At 31.7% G+C, this 17,588-nt stretch overlaps 1 protein-coding gene across 2 annotated transcripts in view; it reads right to left on the reverse strand.

The window, feature by feature from the left end:
- The window catches only part of LOC145256537 (glutamate receptor ionotropic, NMDA 3B-like), a 1,196,865-nt gene that overhangs the window by 316,008 nt on the left and 863,269 nt on the right, over window positions 1-17,588 (reverse strand). For both annotated transcript variants that reach the window (XM_080115574.1, XM_080115582.1), the window contains one exon: window positions 13,694-13,984. In XM_080115574.1, coding sequence (XP_079971700.1) covers window positions 13,694-13,984 — 291 coding nt within the window. The remainder of the gene's footprint in view (window positions 1-13,693; window positions 13,985-17,588) is intronic.

Below are 17,588 nucleotides of genomic sequence, written 5' to 3' on the forward strand. Positions count from 1 at the left end.
GAGCCTCGGCCAAGCCTGCCACGTCCTTACTGCCGGGGATTTCAGACCCGTCTGTGACAGTGCTTAAAGTAAGTGATCATGTCTTTAAACTTGGCTACATTTAATGTGAGGGGCATCAGGTGTCGAAGCAAAGCCACGCGCGTTGTGAGAGACCTGGTGTCCCTTAAGGTAGATATTGCCGCTATCCAGGAGACCCACTTTGTTTGTGACGAGGATTGCCAGGTGCTGGTAAACGATTACGATGTTTACTCAGCATATGGTAATACTTATAGTCGTGGAATCTCCTTGCTAGTGAGTCGCACCCTATCAGCGTCGGTGAATGTTGTTCACGCAGGCAAGGACGGGCGGCTGGTTGTTGTTGATGTTGCCGTTAATAGCGGTGTTTTTCGGATTGCCGCTGTTTATTCTCCCAATGCTGCTATAGAGAGGGTATCCTTTTTTCGGCGGTTGGAGGGCTTCTTAGTGGATCCGGAACGGTTAGTTTTAATGGGTGATTGGAATGCAATCCTTGATAAGGTCGGGGGGGTGGGCTAGTGGGTTGGTGTGGTGTGACAGCACTCTGTTCGACCTGATGGCCTCATGCGATCTTGTCGACAGATTCCGTCTGGATCATCCGGGGCGGGAGATGTGGACGTGGCATTCTGTAGTGCCTTCCCATCCGAGTACTTACTTGGATCGGATGTTAGTTAGAAGAGGCGACATAGACTTTCTATTGTGCCCCACGTTCCACTTGTTAGGACACTCGGACCATAAACTCGTTATGGCATGTTTGAACTTAAGTGCTAGGCCTAAACAAGCCAGATACTGGAAATTCAACAGCACCTTGTTGGAGCTGGAGGACTACCGGTTGAAGGTTACCGAATTAATTCAGCGGGCTTTAGTGGGGGCGGTTACAGGGAGTAAGTGGTGGGTTAGTCTTAAGGCCAAAATTAGACGCTTCTCTGTCAAGTACAGCCAACGCCTCGCGTTAGATAAGGCTAAGGCAAAGAAGCGCTTAGAGGATAAGATGACCCGCGCGGTAGAGGGGGGGGGGAGACTCCCTAGAGATAGCACTAGCTAAACAGGACCTCAGCCGCTTGGCTAGCGAGTGGTATGAAGGTCAAGTAGTTAGAGCTAGGTTAATGAAAGTTTCTAACGAGGCTGTGAATGTTGACGCTGTTGAGCGTAAGGCTGCTCTAAGGCGCGGTTCGGACGGGTACATTCGAAAAGTACATAACCTGGAAGGACACGCCCTAGTATCGACTCGGGAGATTTGCGAGGGGTTTCGGGAGCATCTATCGGAGCGCTTCACCCAACTACCCGGACTCAGGGTCGATGAGTTTGGCAGCTATTTGGCTGACTCGCCCCGCCTCACGACGGCTCGGACGGCTAGCTGTGATGATCTTGTTACGGAACATGAGGTCATTACTGCATTGAAACAGGTCGGCTACAACAAGTCTCCGGGGGTTGATGGTCTGCCCTATGAGTTCTACTTGAGGATGTCGCCCATGTTGGTCCCTATTCTGAAGGAGAAGGGGAGATCAATTTAGGACACTCTTCATTTGATTCGCTCGATCATAGAGGGAATAGAAGATGACACCGAAGCCGCGCTGATCAGTTTAGATCAGTCCAAGGCATTCGATAGGGTCGACCATCGGTTCCTGGGATCTGTGCTAGAGGCTGCCAGATTTAATCCGGACTTCCGCAAGTGGATCTTTGTCCTGTATGATAGGCCGACGGTAGCGGTGCAGATCAACGGTAAGCTGTCGGAGTCATTCGCCGTCTCCCGGTCGGTGCGTCAGGGTTGTCCGCTGTCACCTCTTTTGTATGTCCTGGCATTGGAACCTTTCCTTTGCAAGTTAAGGGATGAGGTGGCTACACCAGTCCTGCGCGGAATTGCTTTACCTGGAGGCACACGAGCCAGGGTTTCCGCGTTCGCCGATGACATCACCGTGTTCGTGTCTTGCCCCACGGACGTTCAAGTGGTGGTCGAGGCGCTCGCTCGGTACGAAAAAGTCACAGGGGCCGTCTTCAACCGCAGCAAGTCTGTCGGCCTGCGGTTGGGGGCCTGGGCCAGAGTAAACTCGCTTCCAGGTATCTTCAGCTGGACCGATGGACCGGTCCGTATTCTTGGTGTCTGGTTTGGACCGGGACTTCAGCTGGAGAAAAATTGGTCAAAATGTACAGATCAAGGTCAAATCGTCGGTGAAGACTTGAATTAGAAGGAAATTGTCCTTGAAGGGTCGGGCAGAGGCGTGTGCTACATACGTCTTTCCGCTCATCCTTTACCAATTGTCTGTACTTCCTCTCCCTGCAGAACGCCTAACCCGCTTACAAAAGCGCCTCGACTCACTTCTGTGGGACGAGGGTAAGCATTATGTCTGCAGAGAGGTCTGTGTCCAGAGTCCGAGCGAGGGAGGCCTGGGTCAGCCCAGTCTCCTGTGTCACAGAAACGCAGAGAGATTGGCTTTTCTGGGTCGTTCGCTAGAGGAGAACGCTCCTTGGGTCCCTACGGTTGAGAATTCGTTTCCCAATCTCAAACCCGACCTCTCGGTAGAAGGTCGTCGTAGACCGAGGAGGGAGTCCAAGTTCTCCGAATGCCGGACCGTTCTTAGAGCTTTGCTGGGGACTAGTGTCCTTGATCAGCCTAGGAAGAAGCTTTATCGGGAACTAGTGGTGGGTAGCGCGAAGGATCCCCTTTGTAGGCGATTAAGTTGGTCGATGGAGGTTATCCGCTCTCACTGGAGTTGGGCGCCGGGAAGGGATTTTCTGACTAACTCGGAATTTTTACCTGGCGACTGGTCCGGAAGGCACTGCCCCTCTCCGACGAATTCTGCCTGTACAATGAAGAAACAAGGGCCTTGTGTCTGCGCTGTGGCGAAAGCAGGCTCGAAACAGTTGAGCATGCTTTTTTCCGCTGCAGCCGGATCCAGGCCTTACTGGAGTACGTCGGAGGGGTAGCGGCTCGCATCGATGGCGAACAGCCGCTCGATCTCGACATAGGTTGTTTTGTTTACAACATGGAGCCGCTGTTCCCCAGGGAGGAAAGTATCGTTTTCCTGGCGATCCTAGCAGTAGCGCGCATGGTGATTTGGACAACGCGCCTCGTTGGTCCGCGAAGGGACATCTGTTTCAGATCGGGATCTGATCATTTACTTTAAACATTTGCTTAAAGTAAAGATCAGATGCGATTGGAGGAGGTTGCCTCGAGCGAAGTTTAATAAGAAGTGGGTACACAACACTAGTTTGTGCATCCGTCGAGGAGCCAAGTTTGAATACATGTTCCCTCCTTGAGCATGGCACGGGCGGTGCTGGGTCCTTCGGAACCCATCCCGCCTAGGTTTTTAGCTTAATCAAATTAAGAAGACTCTTGACTGGTGGTACAAATGAGATCCTGTTCCCGGTTTTATTTTTCGGGTGCTAGAGAACCTCTGAGTCTGCCCTCCCCCTACCACACCATTTGTTTGTCTTTTGAACACCCCCGGTCACTCCCTAACTCAGAGGTCACCTCCCAACCCCCTCCTCCCGTTGCTTTATTTTCCCCTACTCCCATTAAGGCTTCTCCCCAACCCCCATAGGGATCTCCCTGCTTGTTTTCGGCTCCCTGGAAAATAGTGGTGAGGTCTAGTCAACTAGAGTAGCACAGGGGGGGGGGGGCCAATACTAACAACCCAGTAGTCTTTATTTTTTATTTTGGAAAGAACTTTTTGCATTAGTTTTTTGCCCACTCCACGAACTTTTTTATATAGACTGATTCAGAACATTTTATTTTGCCAATGAAATCGAACCTTTTACCATCACACAAATGCACATATACACACTAAATTTGTTTAAAAAAAAAAAAAAAAAATTTGCATACACAGACATACAGACAAGTTTTTTACCAATTGTATATATGTTTTTTATTCTAAACGCTGGGGATATATTAGTTAGATTAGAATCCACAGAGTGAATGAGGTATTGTGGTAAATGTTGCCAGTCAAGAGTGAGACTTCAAAGTCCATTTTTATTAATTGTCAAATAGTCACAAAGACCCTGAACCCTCCCCTCCCCAATTTCTTATAGGGCCTTGTGCCTAATTTTGTTGTTTGTTATTTTTGTTTTTGTAATTTTTTATTATAATTTCATTTTTGACAACAATAAAAGAGATAAATCAGATCAAAGTGTAGTATCTGTTCTTAGAATTCAAACTAATATACGAAAAATATATAATACGCATGTTTTTTTACTTGGTCTTTTTGACTAAGATCAAAGTGTAGTATCTGTTCCTAGGCCTGGGATGTGATCAAATACAATCACTCATATGTTTGTTTATTTACATTTTAAAACGCAGTAAAACGAATCTCGTTTCCTGCCTAGACATCTCTCTCTCTGCCCCTCTCTCTCTGCCTCTCTCTCTCTGTCTCTCTCTCTTTTTCACTCTCTCTCTCTGTTTGCGTGTCTCTCTCTCCCTCTCTCTCTCTCTCTCTCACTTCGTCTTCCTTATCCTGAAGTGTTACTAAAAAGGAAAATGGCGTCTCGCTTTGTTTGTTTTTTTAGTAAAAACATTGACGGTTAATATTTTTTGTAAGCGTATTTTTTTTTTTTACTTCACATTTTTTGCTTGTTATTTTTCGTTTAACTATCGTATCTAATTATTTTTAACGTACTAAAACTTTGGTAACGTTCTCCCAACGTAAAATTTTTGTATTTTGATGTGTATGATGTGTCTTTTTTACCGATAACAAAAGTCTCTATTCAATGTTTTCATAAACCTATCGCCATTACAGCTTGCTTACGTCAGGGTCACGTGACATGACTCAGTATTTATTAAATTACGTATAAATATCATTAAAATGTCACTTTTTTGCCCCCCCCCTGCAGAAAATCGATCAGTTGACCCACTTCTGATGGTTCTTTTGGGCTAATTTTTCGATATTTGTCATTCGGAAGGTGGGGCTTTCATATGAGACCAAGTTTGTAAATTTTTGTTGTGTCTGTCAAAAGTTTTTAGCAGACACACAAACATACATACATACATACATACATTTTCGCTTTTATATATATAGAAAACACGAAATATTAAAAAAATATATATATTAATGAAAGAGAAATAATTCCATTTTAAAACGAAAAAAGTCAATTTGGTATATAAAAGTTCCGTTTAGTGATGTCACGTGATGACATGTGGTGTGAAATAATTGTCTCCAAATAAAAAAAATGGCCCATCCGTACAAAGAAAACCAAATATTTATTATAGAAAAATTACGTATAATGTTATAATTACAAAGAGATATATAGAATCACGCATGCGTACCGTAAACATATTATACCAAAATGTGGAAGACATCCGTCCAGTGGTTATTTAGACTATTAATTACGAACGAACCAAGAGTTACATTTTTATATATATAGATATATATATAGTATGTCAGGTCATGTCATATGCTACTGGTACCATATAACCCAGTACTACCTGCCTCATGGTCGGGCTACCGGCGACTAAACTGGTTCCCCCACCAGACTTGTTTGGTGAGGAGGGCGGCTAGTCTCCCTGAAGGATTAAAAACAAGACCTTCCAAAGGGCGAATGGACCCTTTTTCTGGGTCAATGGCGAACTAGCACCGTGTGTATTTGTGTGTGTGTGTGTGTGTGTGTGAGTGTTGGGGTGAAGCCGTGGTGAAGGCAACCTTTCTAGGAGCAGGAGATGTCTGATTTAAAAAACCATAAAATGGGAGACCAGTACCCGCATTAAGCTGGTCTGCAAGATTAACTTGTTGATGGCTATCTTGCTCTTGCTTGTTGCTGGATCTCAACATTTTGAACCGAGGGAGAGGCTTAGCTGTCGTATAAAGCCAAGACTGTGTAACATCATGTGTGTATAGATACTCCTTCAGGCATTTGTCTATTAAAATGGTCCTGTGGCGATAAAAGTCATTTTTGGGTTCGTGGACTTTAAGTGTCTGAGGGAGTGGCACTCGTCTGACAAGACGTTGCAATCATCATATATAGATGTATATATGTATGTATATTTACAATAATAAAAATATTTATATGTGTATGTACATATATATATATATATGTGTGTCTATACATGTACATTTATGTATGTATATATACGTACATATATATATATATATATATATATATATATATATATATATATATACATATATATTTATATATATATACTTATACATATGTATAAGTATGTATATATATATATGTATGCATAAATATATATATATATAATATATGTATATATAAGTATATGCATATATAAGTATATATACATGTATATATATATATATATATATATATATATATATATATATATATATATATATATATATGTAATGGTAATATATATATACATGTATGTATATATATATATATATATATGTAATGGTAATATATATATACATGTATGTATATATATATATATATATATGTAATGGTAATATATATATACATGTATGTATATATATATATATATGTAATGGTAATATATATATACATGTATGTATGTATATATATATATATATATATATGTAATGGTAATATATATATACATGTATGTATATATATATATATATATATATATATGTAATGGTAATCATTTGGAATAAACCATTGAATTGGGCTTATATATTAAAGGCTGTCTGTCTCTCTGTCTCTCACCATATTTTAAACTCTATCTCTTTCAAAGCTAAAAGTCGCAGAGCAGCGCTATGGCCTCAAATGACTGGATTTTTATGGATCGTTCTTTTGTGGGTTTTTAGCCAGGTAAAATAGTTTTTAAAGAGTCAAAATTGAAAAAATCCTTATACAGTTTATACATTTATCTAAGTTTATTTTTAATTTTTAATCAGCTCATATGCATGTCAAGTTGATACAATGGTAACGTTAACAGCTTTGAATGTTACCGTTTTGCTTTCGGTTTCGATTTTAGCTGATGGTATCCAAATACTGTTTTTGTTTTTTTTTACTTTTGAAATCACGACTCTATAATACGAAATCTGGACAAATTAAAATATCATATTTAAGCATATTTTACGACCGGGTAACTTACAAGGTGAAGGTTGAATGGCCGGCATTACAAATATGCATGCAAATTGCAAAACATAGTAGCTATTTGTTCATGTGTTAATTTTTAACCCAAAACATGTTTTCATAGCTCAGCAATTAACGGCATAGAGAAAAAAAATATATATGCTATGCATATATATATATATATATATATATATATATATATATATATATATATATATATATATATATATATATATATATATATATATACAGTGGTGTCAATAGAAAGTCCACACTTGTCATTTTTTTCAAAATCTGCAAATTTAAGCTAAATTGAATGTAACTGTTTAAACAACCTATACCTCATTTGATTCGCCTTTTATTCTTCTATAATTTTACCTGTTCATATTTCATTTTTAATTGAAGTATTCTAGTGTTCACATCAATTCAAAAAAATTAATTTTTATCATTATATGAATATTTTATTTTAATTTCTTTTATTTTTCTCTTCTTCAATTCTTTAATTAAATTCTTAAATTCTTCACGTTGTAAGGGAGATAACTATGTTTATATAATTTTGTATCATTTTACCAATTTTTCTAAGTTTTAGGCATTTATATTTTAATATTTTGAATTTAGCATTTATTAAACTATGTCATTAAATTTTAAACATATAATTCTAACATTAACTTTTTTATGCCAATCTCAGTTTTATTTCTCATTTATTTTAGACTTTATATTTTGATTAAAATTATTTTACTCAATCTTAGCCTGCCTGTTTCAATATCTTGAAAATATTTAATGTTAGATTTTTTTTCCATTCTTGTACTGTTGAAATTACTTGGGTGTAATTTTATTATCTATAACGATTATTAAAACCAAATCTACGTCTATTTCTCCTCAAATGGCTAAAGTTATATTTCGTGTGGCTCTTACAACATCCACTTACTGCAGACTCCCACACTTTGAAATTTTACAAACATTTTCTTGATACATCTTGGAGTGTTCTTAGTATATTATATTAAAAATAAGCATATAAAATAATACTAACATTACTAAATTATAAAAAGATCATATAGACAATCAAGATATCCAAAAAATATCAATTGTATTATATTAAATTTATGTTATATAAAATGTAAGCATATTAAAAATATATCTCATATTACATTAAACTATCAAAACTAACATGCTAAAAGAATATCAATGATAACAATTCATATTATATTATATTAAATTTAAGATATTAAAAGAGATCAGTACTATTAAATAAAAATAATTATACTACATTAAAATTAACATATTAAAGAATATAAGTTATATTAAATTAAAATTTTATAATTAAGATTTACATATTAAAAATCACCCCTGCTCAGGTACAGCAGTCATAAAAAACCTTGACACTTCAAAAGCATGATCTCATCCCAGCTGTGCTATTAAAAAACTGCTCAGCCAAAATAGCTCCAGTTCTCTCCAAATTCTACAACAAATGCCTTAATGAATCATGCTTTCCAGGCTGTTGGAAAACTGCTTCTGTGGTACCAGTATTCAAGAATTCTGGCGAAAGAACTAACCCATCAAATTAGCGCCCCATTAGCCTCCTCCCATTTTTCGCCAAAATATTTGAGACCATAATTAACCATGCTCTAGTCCGTCACCTTAGAGATGCTAAACTTCTGACTGACAAACAATATGGATTTAGACAAGCCCGTTCCACAGCAGACATCCTCACTGTAATCTCTAAATGTATATACCATTCACTGGACAAAGCGGGGGGGGGGGGGTAGAGCGGTAGCTCTAGATATATCTCCTGAGGGTCTCCTCAGGAAAATTAGATCATACGGTATCACTGGTAGAATACTTAACATAATTAAATCCTTCTTAGATAAGAGAAAAATCCAGGTTGTCCTCGATGGTCGCACATCTAAACAATATGATATAAATGCAGGAGTGCCTCAGGGGTCTATCCTTGGACCGCTATTGTTCCTAATATTTATTAATGACCTCCCTGACAAAACTGCCTCTGAGATGGGTATATATGCTGATGACACCACGCTCTATAACAGACATGATAGGAAAACAAATGAAAACATATCTAAAGAAATGGCAAAAACACTAGAGGATGACCTCCAATCTGTAGTGGAATGGGGACAAAAATGGATGGTCACATTCAATGCTGCCAAGACTAAACTGGTTTCCTTCAATAATTACAAGAAACCTTCTCTGCCACGAATAGCAATGGCCAGTGACTCCCTATCTGAGAGTACATCTTTCAAACTGCTTGGCCTAACGTTCACAGGAAACATGAGTTGGAACAATTACATTGATAACATTGCCAGGGCCGCTGCGGATAAGGTAGGCTCTCTCTACCGTGCTAGAAAACTACTGACACCTGAAAATACCTCTATAAGACCACCATTCGCCAATTTATAAAGTATTGCTGTCACATTTGGGCTGGTGCATCTGCTTCTAGCCTCTCGCTCCTAGACAAGGTTCAAAAGAGAGTCGCCAATCTGAAAGGCCCTGAACTGTCATCTAAGCTTCAGCCTCTGTCCCATCGACGAAACGTTGCATCCCTCTGCCTGTTCTACAAGTATTTCAATGGTGAATGCTCTGACGAACTGCAGACACTTGTGCCCCAACAACGTAGACACCCTCGACAAACCCGACAGGCAGCTAAATCCCACCCCACACAGTAGAGATCCCTAGATGTAAAAGATCTTTCTACTCCAGTAGTTTCTTCCCCAAAACCGCGAGACTCTGGAATTCCATTCCAGGTCCCTGCTTCCCTAACTGTACTGACATGCAGAAGTTCACGTGTAACGTGAACCGACATCTTGCTGCCCAAATCTCAACATAGTGCCCCAGTAGTTGCTGCCCCTGATAGTAGCCCCTACACCAAAGTGGCAATGTGCCTTGTTTGGGGTGAAAATATAATTTTAAAAAAATATATATATATCAATTATATTAAACTAAAATTATATCATATTAAAAATCAACAAATTAAAGACTATTAATTATATTTAATTTAATTATATTATAATAAAAATATACATATTCAAAAATAGCAATAATATGAAATTAAATTTGTAAAAATTACCATATAAAACAATAGTAATTTTCTTTAATTAAAATTATATTATATTAAGTTTTAACATATTAAAAGTATATCAATTATATTCAATAAAAATTATACAATCAACACACAAAAATATTAATTGTATAAATATAATTATATTATATTAAAAATTGTATTATTATACAATTATATTATATTATTATAAATTTTATATTATTAATTGTATAAATATAAGTACATTATATTAAAAATTAACTTTTAAAGAATAATATTATATTAAAAATTTCAATTATATTATAGGAAAAATTAACATATTACAGCAGATTAACAAACACAAAGATAAAATATATTATATTAAAAGTAAACAAATTAAAAGAATATCGAATATATTTAATAATACTTTATTAAAAATAAACATCGTAAATCGTATAAATATTATTAAATAAAAATTATATTATGTAAAAATCAACATATTAAAATATTATCTATCAAGCTATTAAAAATATTAATTATATTAAATTCAAATGATGTTATATTAAAAATTGACATTTTCAAATATCAGTTTAGTTAAATATAAATCATATTATATAAAAAATTACAAAATTAAAGCATATTAATTACATTAAATTGAAATTATATAATATAAATAATTGAGTTGTTAAAAATATTAAATAATAATTAATTAATAATTATTCTATATAGAAAATAAACATGTAAAGAATATTAATCATATTAAAGACAAATTATTTTATATAAAAAATTAGCATATTAAAGAATATAAATTATATTAAAAAATAGCATATTAAATACTATAAATTATTTTAAATTAAAAATATTTTATACAAACATATTAAAAGAATATTAATTATACAAAATTAAAACAATACTTAATTAAAAATAAAAAAGTATGATTGTCAATAATATTAACTTTAAATTATATTATACTAAACAGAAGCACATTACAGAATAATTATAATTATAAAATTGAAATAGACTTATACTATAATTTAAACTAACATATTAAAGTATATTAATTATATCAAATTACATTATATCATTAATTAGTGATAACTGTAATAAAAGAATATCAATCACATTAGATTAAAATTTTATTATATTAAAAATCTAACCCATTAAAAACAATATTGATTATAATTTATTAAAAAATGATTTATTAGGAATTAAGAAACAAAAGCATATTAACTATATAAGATAAAAATTATGTTATATTAAAAAAAAACAATTAAAAATATCATCAATTATAATAAATAAATATTAAATTATATTATATTAAAAATCAACATTTTTAAAAGATATCAATTATATAAAAAGTAAATTACATCATATAAAATTATCATATTAAAGAAATATTTAATTAAACTTTTACTTTATTAATAATCAACATATTAATTAATATTTATTATATATAGTTAAATCATATTTAAACTTTACAAATAAAAAATATCAATTATATTGAATTAAAATTATATTATTTTTAAAATTAAAATAAAAAAATATATTCATTATATTAAATAAGATTATATTAGATTAAAATCAATTAGTTAAAAAGATAATAATTATATTAAATTAAAATTATATAATGTTAAAAATTTATAAAATTAAGAATATTAATTACATAAAATTAAAATAATACTATATCAAAATAAACATATTAAAAATTTTTAATCATATCAAAATATATTGTATTAAAAATTAACATTTTAAAATATATCATTTGTAGGAAATAAAAATTATAGTATATTAAAAATTAACAAATTAAAAAATATTAATTATATTTAGTTAAAATTATATTGTATTAAAAATAAACATATTAAAGAACATCAATTATATTAAATAATAATTATATTATATTAAATATTGGTATATAAAAGCATAATATTATATTAAATTATATTATATTAAAAGTTAACATATTATAAGATAATCAATTATATTAAATAATACTTATATTATATAAAAATTAGCATATTAAAGAACATTAGTTGTATCAAATTTAATTTAAATTATATTAAAATAAATGTTTAACAAACTTGTATTAAATCATAATCATATGAAAAATCAACATATAGAAACAAATTTATTATGTAATATATAATAATAATAATAATTATAATAATAATAATAATCATAATAATACGTAATAAAAATACATTGTATTACAAAATTTGCATATTAAAGATTTTTAATTATATTAAATTAAAATGATATTGTATAAAAAATCAGCATATTTTAGAATGATTATTATATTTAATGAAATTATATTAAAAGCAAACATATTAAAAAATATCAATTACAATAAATATTATATGTTAAAATAATATCAATTGCATTAGATTAAAATTATATTATATTAAAAGTTAGGATATTTAATATTGATAATTATGATTAATTAAAATTATATTATATTAAAAATCAACATATTAAAAGAATATCAATTATATTAAAAGTGTATTATATTTAAATAAATGAATAATTATAATTAATCAAATTTTTATCAGATTAAAAATTAACATATTAAAACAATATTAATTATATTAAACTGAAATTGTATTATATTACAAAATGACATATTAAAAATATTAATTACATTAAATTAAAATTATATCATATCATAAATCAACATTTAAAGGAATATCAATTACATTAATTTAAATTATATCTTAAATTAGTATATTAAATATAATTAATTTTATTAAAATAAAATTATATTATATAAAACATCAAATTATTGAAATAATATGAATTCTATTAAATTTAAATTATATTGTAAATCGACATATTAAATAATATTAATTATGTCAAATGTAAATTTTATTATATTTCAAAGAAGCATATTAAAATACCAATTGTATTCAATTTAAATTATGTTATATTAAAATCAACATATTAAATGAATATTAATTATAATGAATTTAAATGATATTATATTAAAAATCAACATTTTAAAAAATATTAAATATATTTTATTAAAATTATATCATATTAAAAATCAACATTTAAAAAATATAAAGCATATTAAAAATATATTATATTAAAAATCAACATATTAATGCACATCTTATTATATTAAATATGAATTATATAATATTAAAAATTAGCATATTCAAGCATATTAATGCTATTTTTATAAGATGATATTATCTAATAGTTTCTGTTCTATGATTTCACGAAAATACCTTTAGCTGCTGTCAATATGCCATGTATATGTTTAAGATAGAAAGTTTTACAAGCAAGTTTATAGAACTGATCTACTGAAGTCAATTGCAAAGTTATGGCCCAGTGATTTTCTTCTGTTCATGTTTGATTCTTTTTCCATAAATCGATGTTTTATGCCCACACAATCCGTTTACTACAAATATGTGAAAGCTTTCAAAAGAATTTATGGCACATTCAGATTGTGTGTGTGTGTGTGTGTGTGTGTGTGTGTGTGTGTGTGTGTGTGTGTGTGTGTGTGTGTGTGTGTGAGAGAGAGAGAGAGAGAGAGAGTGAGGTGAGGGAAAAAGGAGATTTTTTTGTACTAGATTAATTTTAAGGATTAATCTACATAAATGAAACGTACAAATATAAAAGGTAAAATGTATATAAAAAACGCTTTGTTCCTACCTGACTTAAAAACATGACGTGCGAACTCCGCCAGCAACTGTTACCTGGAGAGGCACGAAAGTAGGGAACACACACTTTGAATGCTGCGTGCTCTAATAACAAAACGATGACACCAAGCAATATGCCAACAGTGAGAAGGACGAATAGGCCAGCATGATGCTGTACCTCTAATTGCGATTCCTCTTGTGTCATTCGTTGTTGGTAACACTGCGCATCTGCAAAGTGCACTTCAATCAAATCTTCAATAAATCCACTCTGATGATATTCAAGGATTTTTTCAGATAAACGACTCTATGAAAAAAAGAACAGTAAAATACGCATGAAAAAGTGGGGAAATAGAACAGAATGTAAAAAAAATGATGACATTTTTAAAAATCCTATTGAACAATATAAAGATACATTTTCTATGATATCATTTAGTAAAAATTACTTCATAATTTATAAAGACACATATTCACCCTAAATACAAACTTTCTGATCATTAAACATTTATGCAAACAAGCAAAATTTACTGTGGAATAATTTTCATTTTGCTATTTCAAATTTCCTTATTTTATAAATTAAAAAATCTCAGTAACCAGAAAATATGATAGATAATCCATTTAACAGCTTTTATGTGAAGTTTCCTTCTCTGAAATAGGTTGCTAGAGACCTGGTTATGAATTCGATAATATATATATATATATATATATATATATATATATATATATATATATATATATATATATATATATATATATATATATATATTTTGTGTACAGAAAGTTGTTAGTTGAGACAGGTCATTGGTACCGTCGGTTTCAAGCCCGATAATAAGGCCCATTTAAGGTATCCTCATCAAGCTCTCTTCAGCCAATATTATACATATATATAATACAAGAGACGAATATTGGCTGAAGAGAGCTTGATGAGGATACCTTAAACGGGCCTTATTAACGGGCTTGAAACCGACGGTACCAATGACCTGTCTCAACTAACAACTTTCTGTACACAAAATATAAGTACGCTCTTAAAATTTGGATTTTCCTTTTAATTGAGCACTCTGCTGGAATTCTTTTTCCCAAAAAAACTAATCATATATATATATATATATATATATATATATATATATATATATATATATATATATATATATAAGAGAAAAAAAATTAAAGCTGTAAGTTGAACTTTACAATCAAAATTTATTGTTCGACTGAATACCCCAAAAAACAATTTACAAAGTCCTTATTCCGTGGGGTTTCAAAGTATGCTATTCTTATTATTCTTCTCATCAGAGGACATAAAGAAATCAGCAAATTATATTTGTAGCAATGCTAGAATTTGCTAGTTAAGGCATTAAGTAAAACTGCAATTTATTGTAGTTATAAATTGTCAAATGATAAAATTAAAAAATAAAAAAAATTAAAAAATGTTGGATATGTAAAAAACTAATATAAAAACAAACCGTGCATAATATTTCAGCTTGAATGAAACTTCTCTAAGTTGATTCAAAATGCAAAATAGTTCTTTAGATAGAATGTATTCCAGAATAAGTCCAGTGTGGCAATGCATATAATCCAATTGAAAAGTTTTCAAAAAAGCTGAAATAATGAAAATTGTTTTTTTCCTGACAGTGCAGTAGTCCAAAGAGAGGTCTGTCCCTAGTCAAATGGGACCTAATAGTAAAAAGAGAGAAATCCAATATGACAAATTAACTAATATTTCATCATTTTTTTCGTAATTCTTGGATATGTTACTAATATCGACAATAATTTTTCATAATTTAAACCCTCCTTATCTTCTTCCTCATTACTTATAAAATAACTTTGATGTATTGTCTAAGCTGATTATTTTATTATAAACACACCAATCAATTAAATCACATTTCGTCATTTTTCGTAATTATTGGATATCTTACTAATTTCGACAATAATTTTTTATAATTTAAACCATTCTCGTCGCCCTCTCTTACTAAAAAAATACTTTGATATATTTTCTGGGCTGATTATTTCATAAAAGACACAACTATCAATTAACTCACACTTCATCATTTTTCTTAATTCTTTGATATGTTACTCCTTCCAACAATTATTTTTAATATTTTTAACCCACATTATCAACCCCCAACTACTAAAATAATAACTTTGATATATTATCTGGGATGATTATTTCATTTCAAACACACCAATCAATTAACTCACATTTCGTCATTTTTCATAATTCTTGGATATGTTACTAATGTCGACAATCATTTTTCATCATTTTAACCCACATCATCGCCCCACTTACTAAAATAATAACTTTGATATATTGTCTGGTCTGATTATTTCATTGCAAACACACCAATGCATTAAATAACATATTATCATTTTCCATAATTCTTGGATATGTTATTAATTTTGACAATTATTTTTCATAATTTAAACCATCCTTATCACCCTCTCTTACTAACATAATTACTTTGATATATTTCCTGGGCTGATTATTTTATTATAAACACACAATCGATTTACTCACATTTAATCTTTGTTCATAATCCTGGATATGTTACTAATTTCGACAATAATTTTTATAATTAAAAACCCACATTATGCATCTCCCTCCTACTTATATAATATATTTGATATATTATCATTACAAACACACGAATCAAGTAACTCACATTTCATCATTTTTCATAATTCTTAGATATGTTACTAATTTCAACAATAATTTTCATAACTTTAACCCACTATGTCACTCCCCCTTACTTAAATAATAACTTTGATATATTGCCTGGGCTGATTATTTCATTATAAACAAATCAATCAATTCTGGATATTCTCATAGTATATATGTTTCACCTATCTTATCCAATCCCGGGTGACGCCGCATATCTGCTAATATATATCGTTCACCTATCTCATTCGATCCCGGGCGATGCTGGGTATTTTGCTACTATATGTTTTCCACCTATCTCATTCAATACTGGGCGACGCTTTCTGATAGTATATATTTGCACATCTCATTCAATCCTGGGACTGACTTCATGTCCGCCACCGCACTGTTGAAAATATACATTAAATAAAGTAATGTTTTAATCGAAAACTGTTTCAGCCATTTCCGGAACTGCCTTTATATCCCCAACCCACTGCTTAAAATATACATGAAATAATGTAATGTCTAAATAGTAAACAGTTTCAGCCATTTCCGGGACCGACTTTATATCCCTGCTAAAAATATACATGAAATAATGTAATGTCTAAATAGTAAACTGTTTCAGCCATTTCCGGGACCGACTTTATATCCCAAACCCACTGCTTAAAATATACATGAAATAATGTAATGTCTAGATAGTAAACTGTTTCAGCCATTTCTGGAACTGACTTATATTCCCCACCCCACTGTTGAAATATACATGAAATAAAGTAATGTATAAATCGTAAACTTTTACAGCCATTTCCGGGAACGACTCCTTATCTCCCATACTACTGTTAAAAATATACATTAAATAAAGTAATGCCCAAAACGTAAATGGTTGCAGCCATTTCCGGAGCCGACTTCATATTTCCCACCTCAATGTTAAAAATATACATTAAATAAAGTAATGTGTAATGCGTAAACGGTTTCACCCATTTTCTGGACTGATTTAATATCCCCCACCCCACTGTTAAAAATATACATGAAATAAAGTAATGTTTAAATTGTAAACGGTTTGAGTAATTTCCAGGACTGACTTCATATCCCGTGACCCACTGCTTAAAATATACTTGAAATAAAGTAATGTTTAAATCATAAACTATTTCAGCAGCTTTTCGAAAGTAATACATAAAAACATTAACACGGTTAGAGATTAGGTAACCATTGCTTCAACATGAATTTCTGAGTGTAGTATCAGTTTCAGCATTCCAGTGACTTAAATCCCCTTTTTTGGTCT

This window comes from Euprymna scolopes, chromosome 3 (genome assembly GCF_053919585.1).
Source record: "Euprymna scolopes isolate OS-2025 chromosome 3, ASM5391958v1, whole genome shotgun sequence".
Taxonomy (NCBI): Eukaryota; Metazoa; Mollusca; class Cephalopoda; order Sepiida; family Sepiolidae; genus Euprymna; species Euprymna scolopes.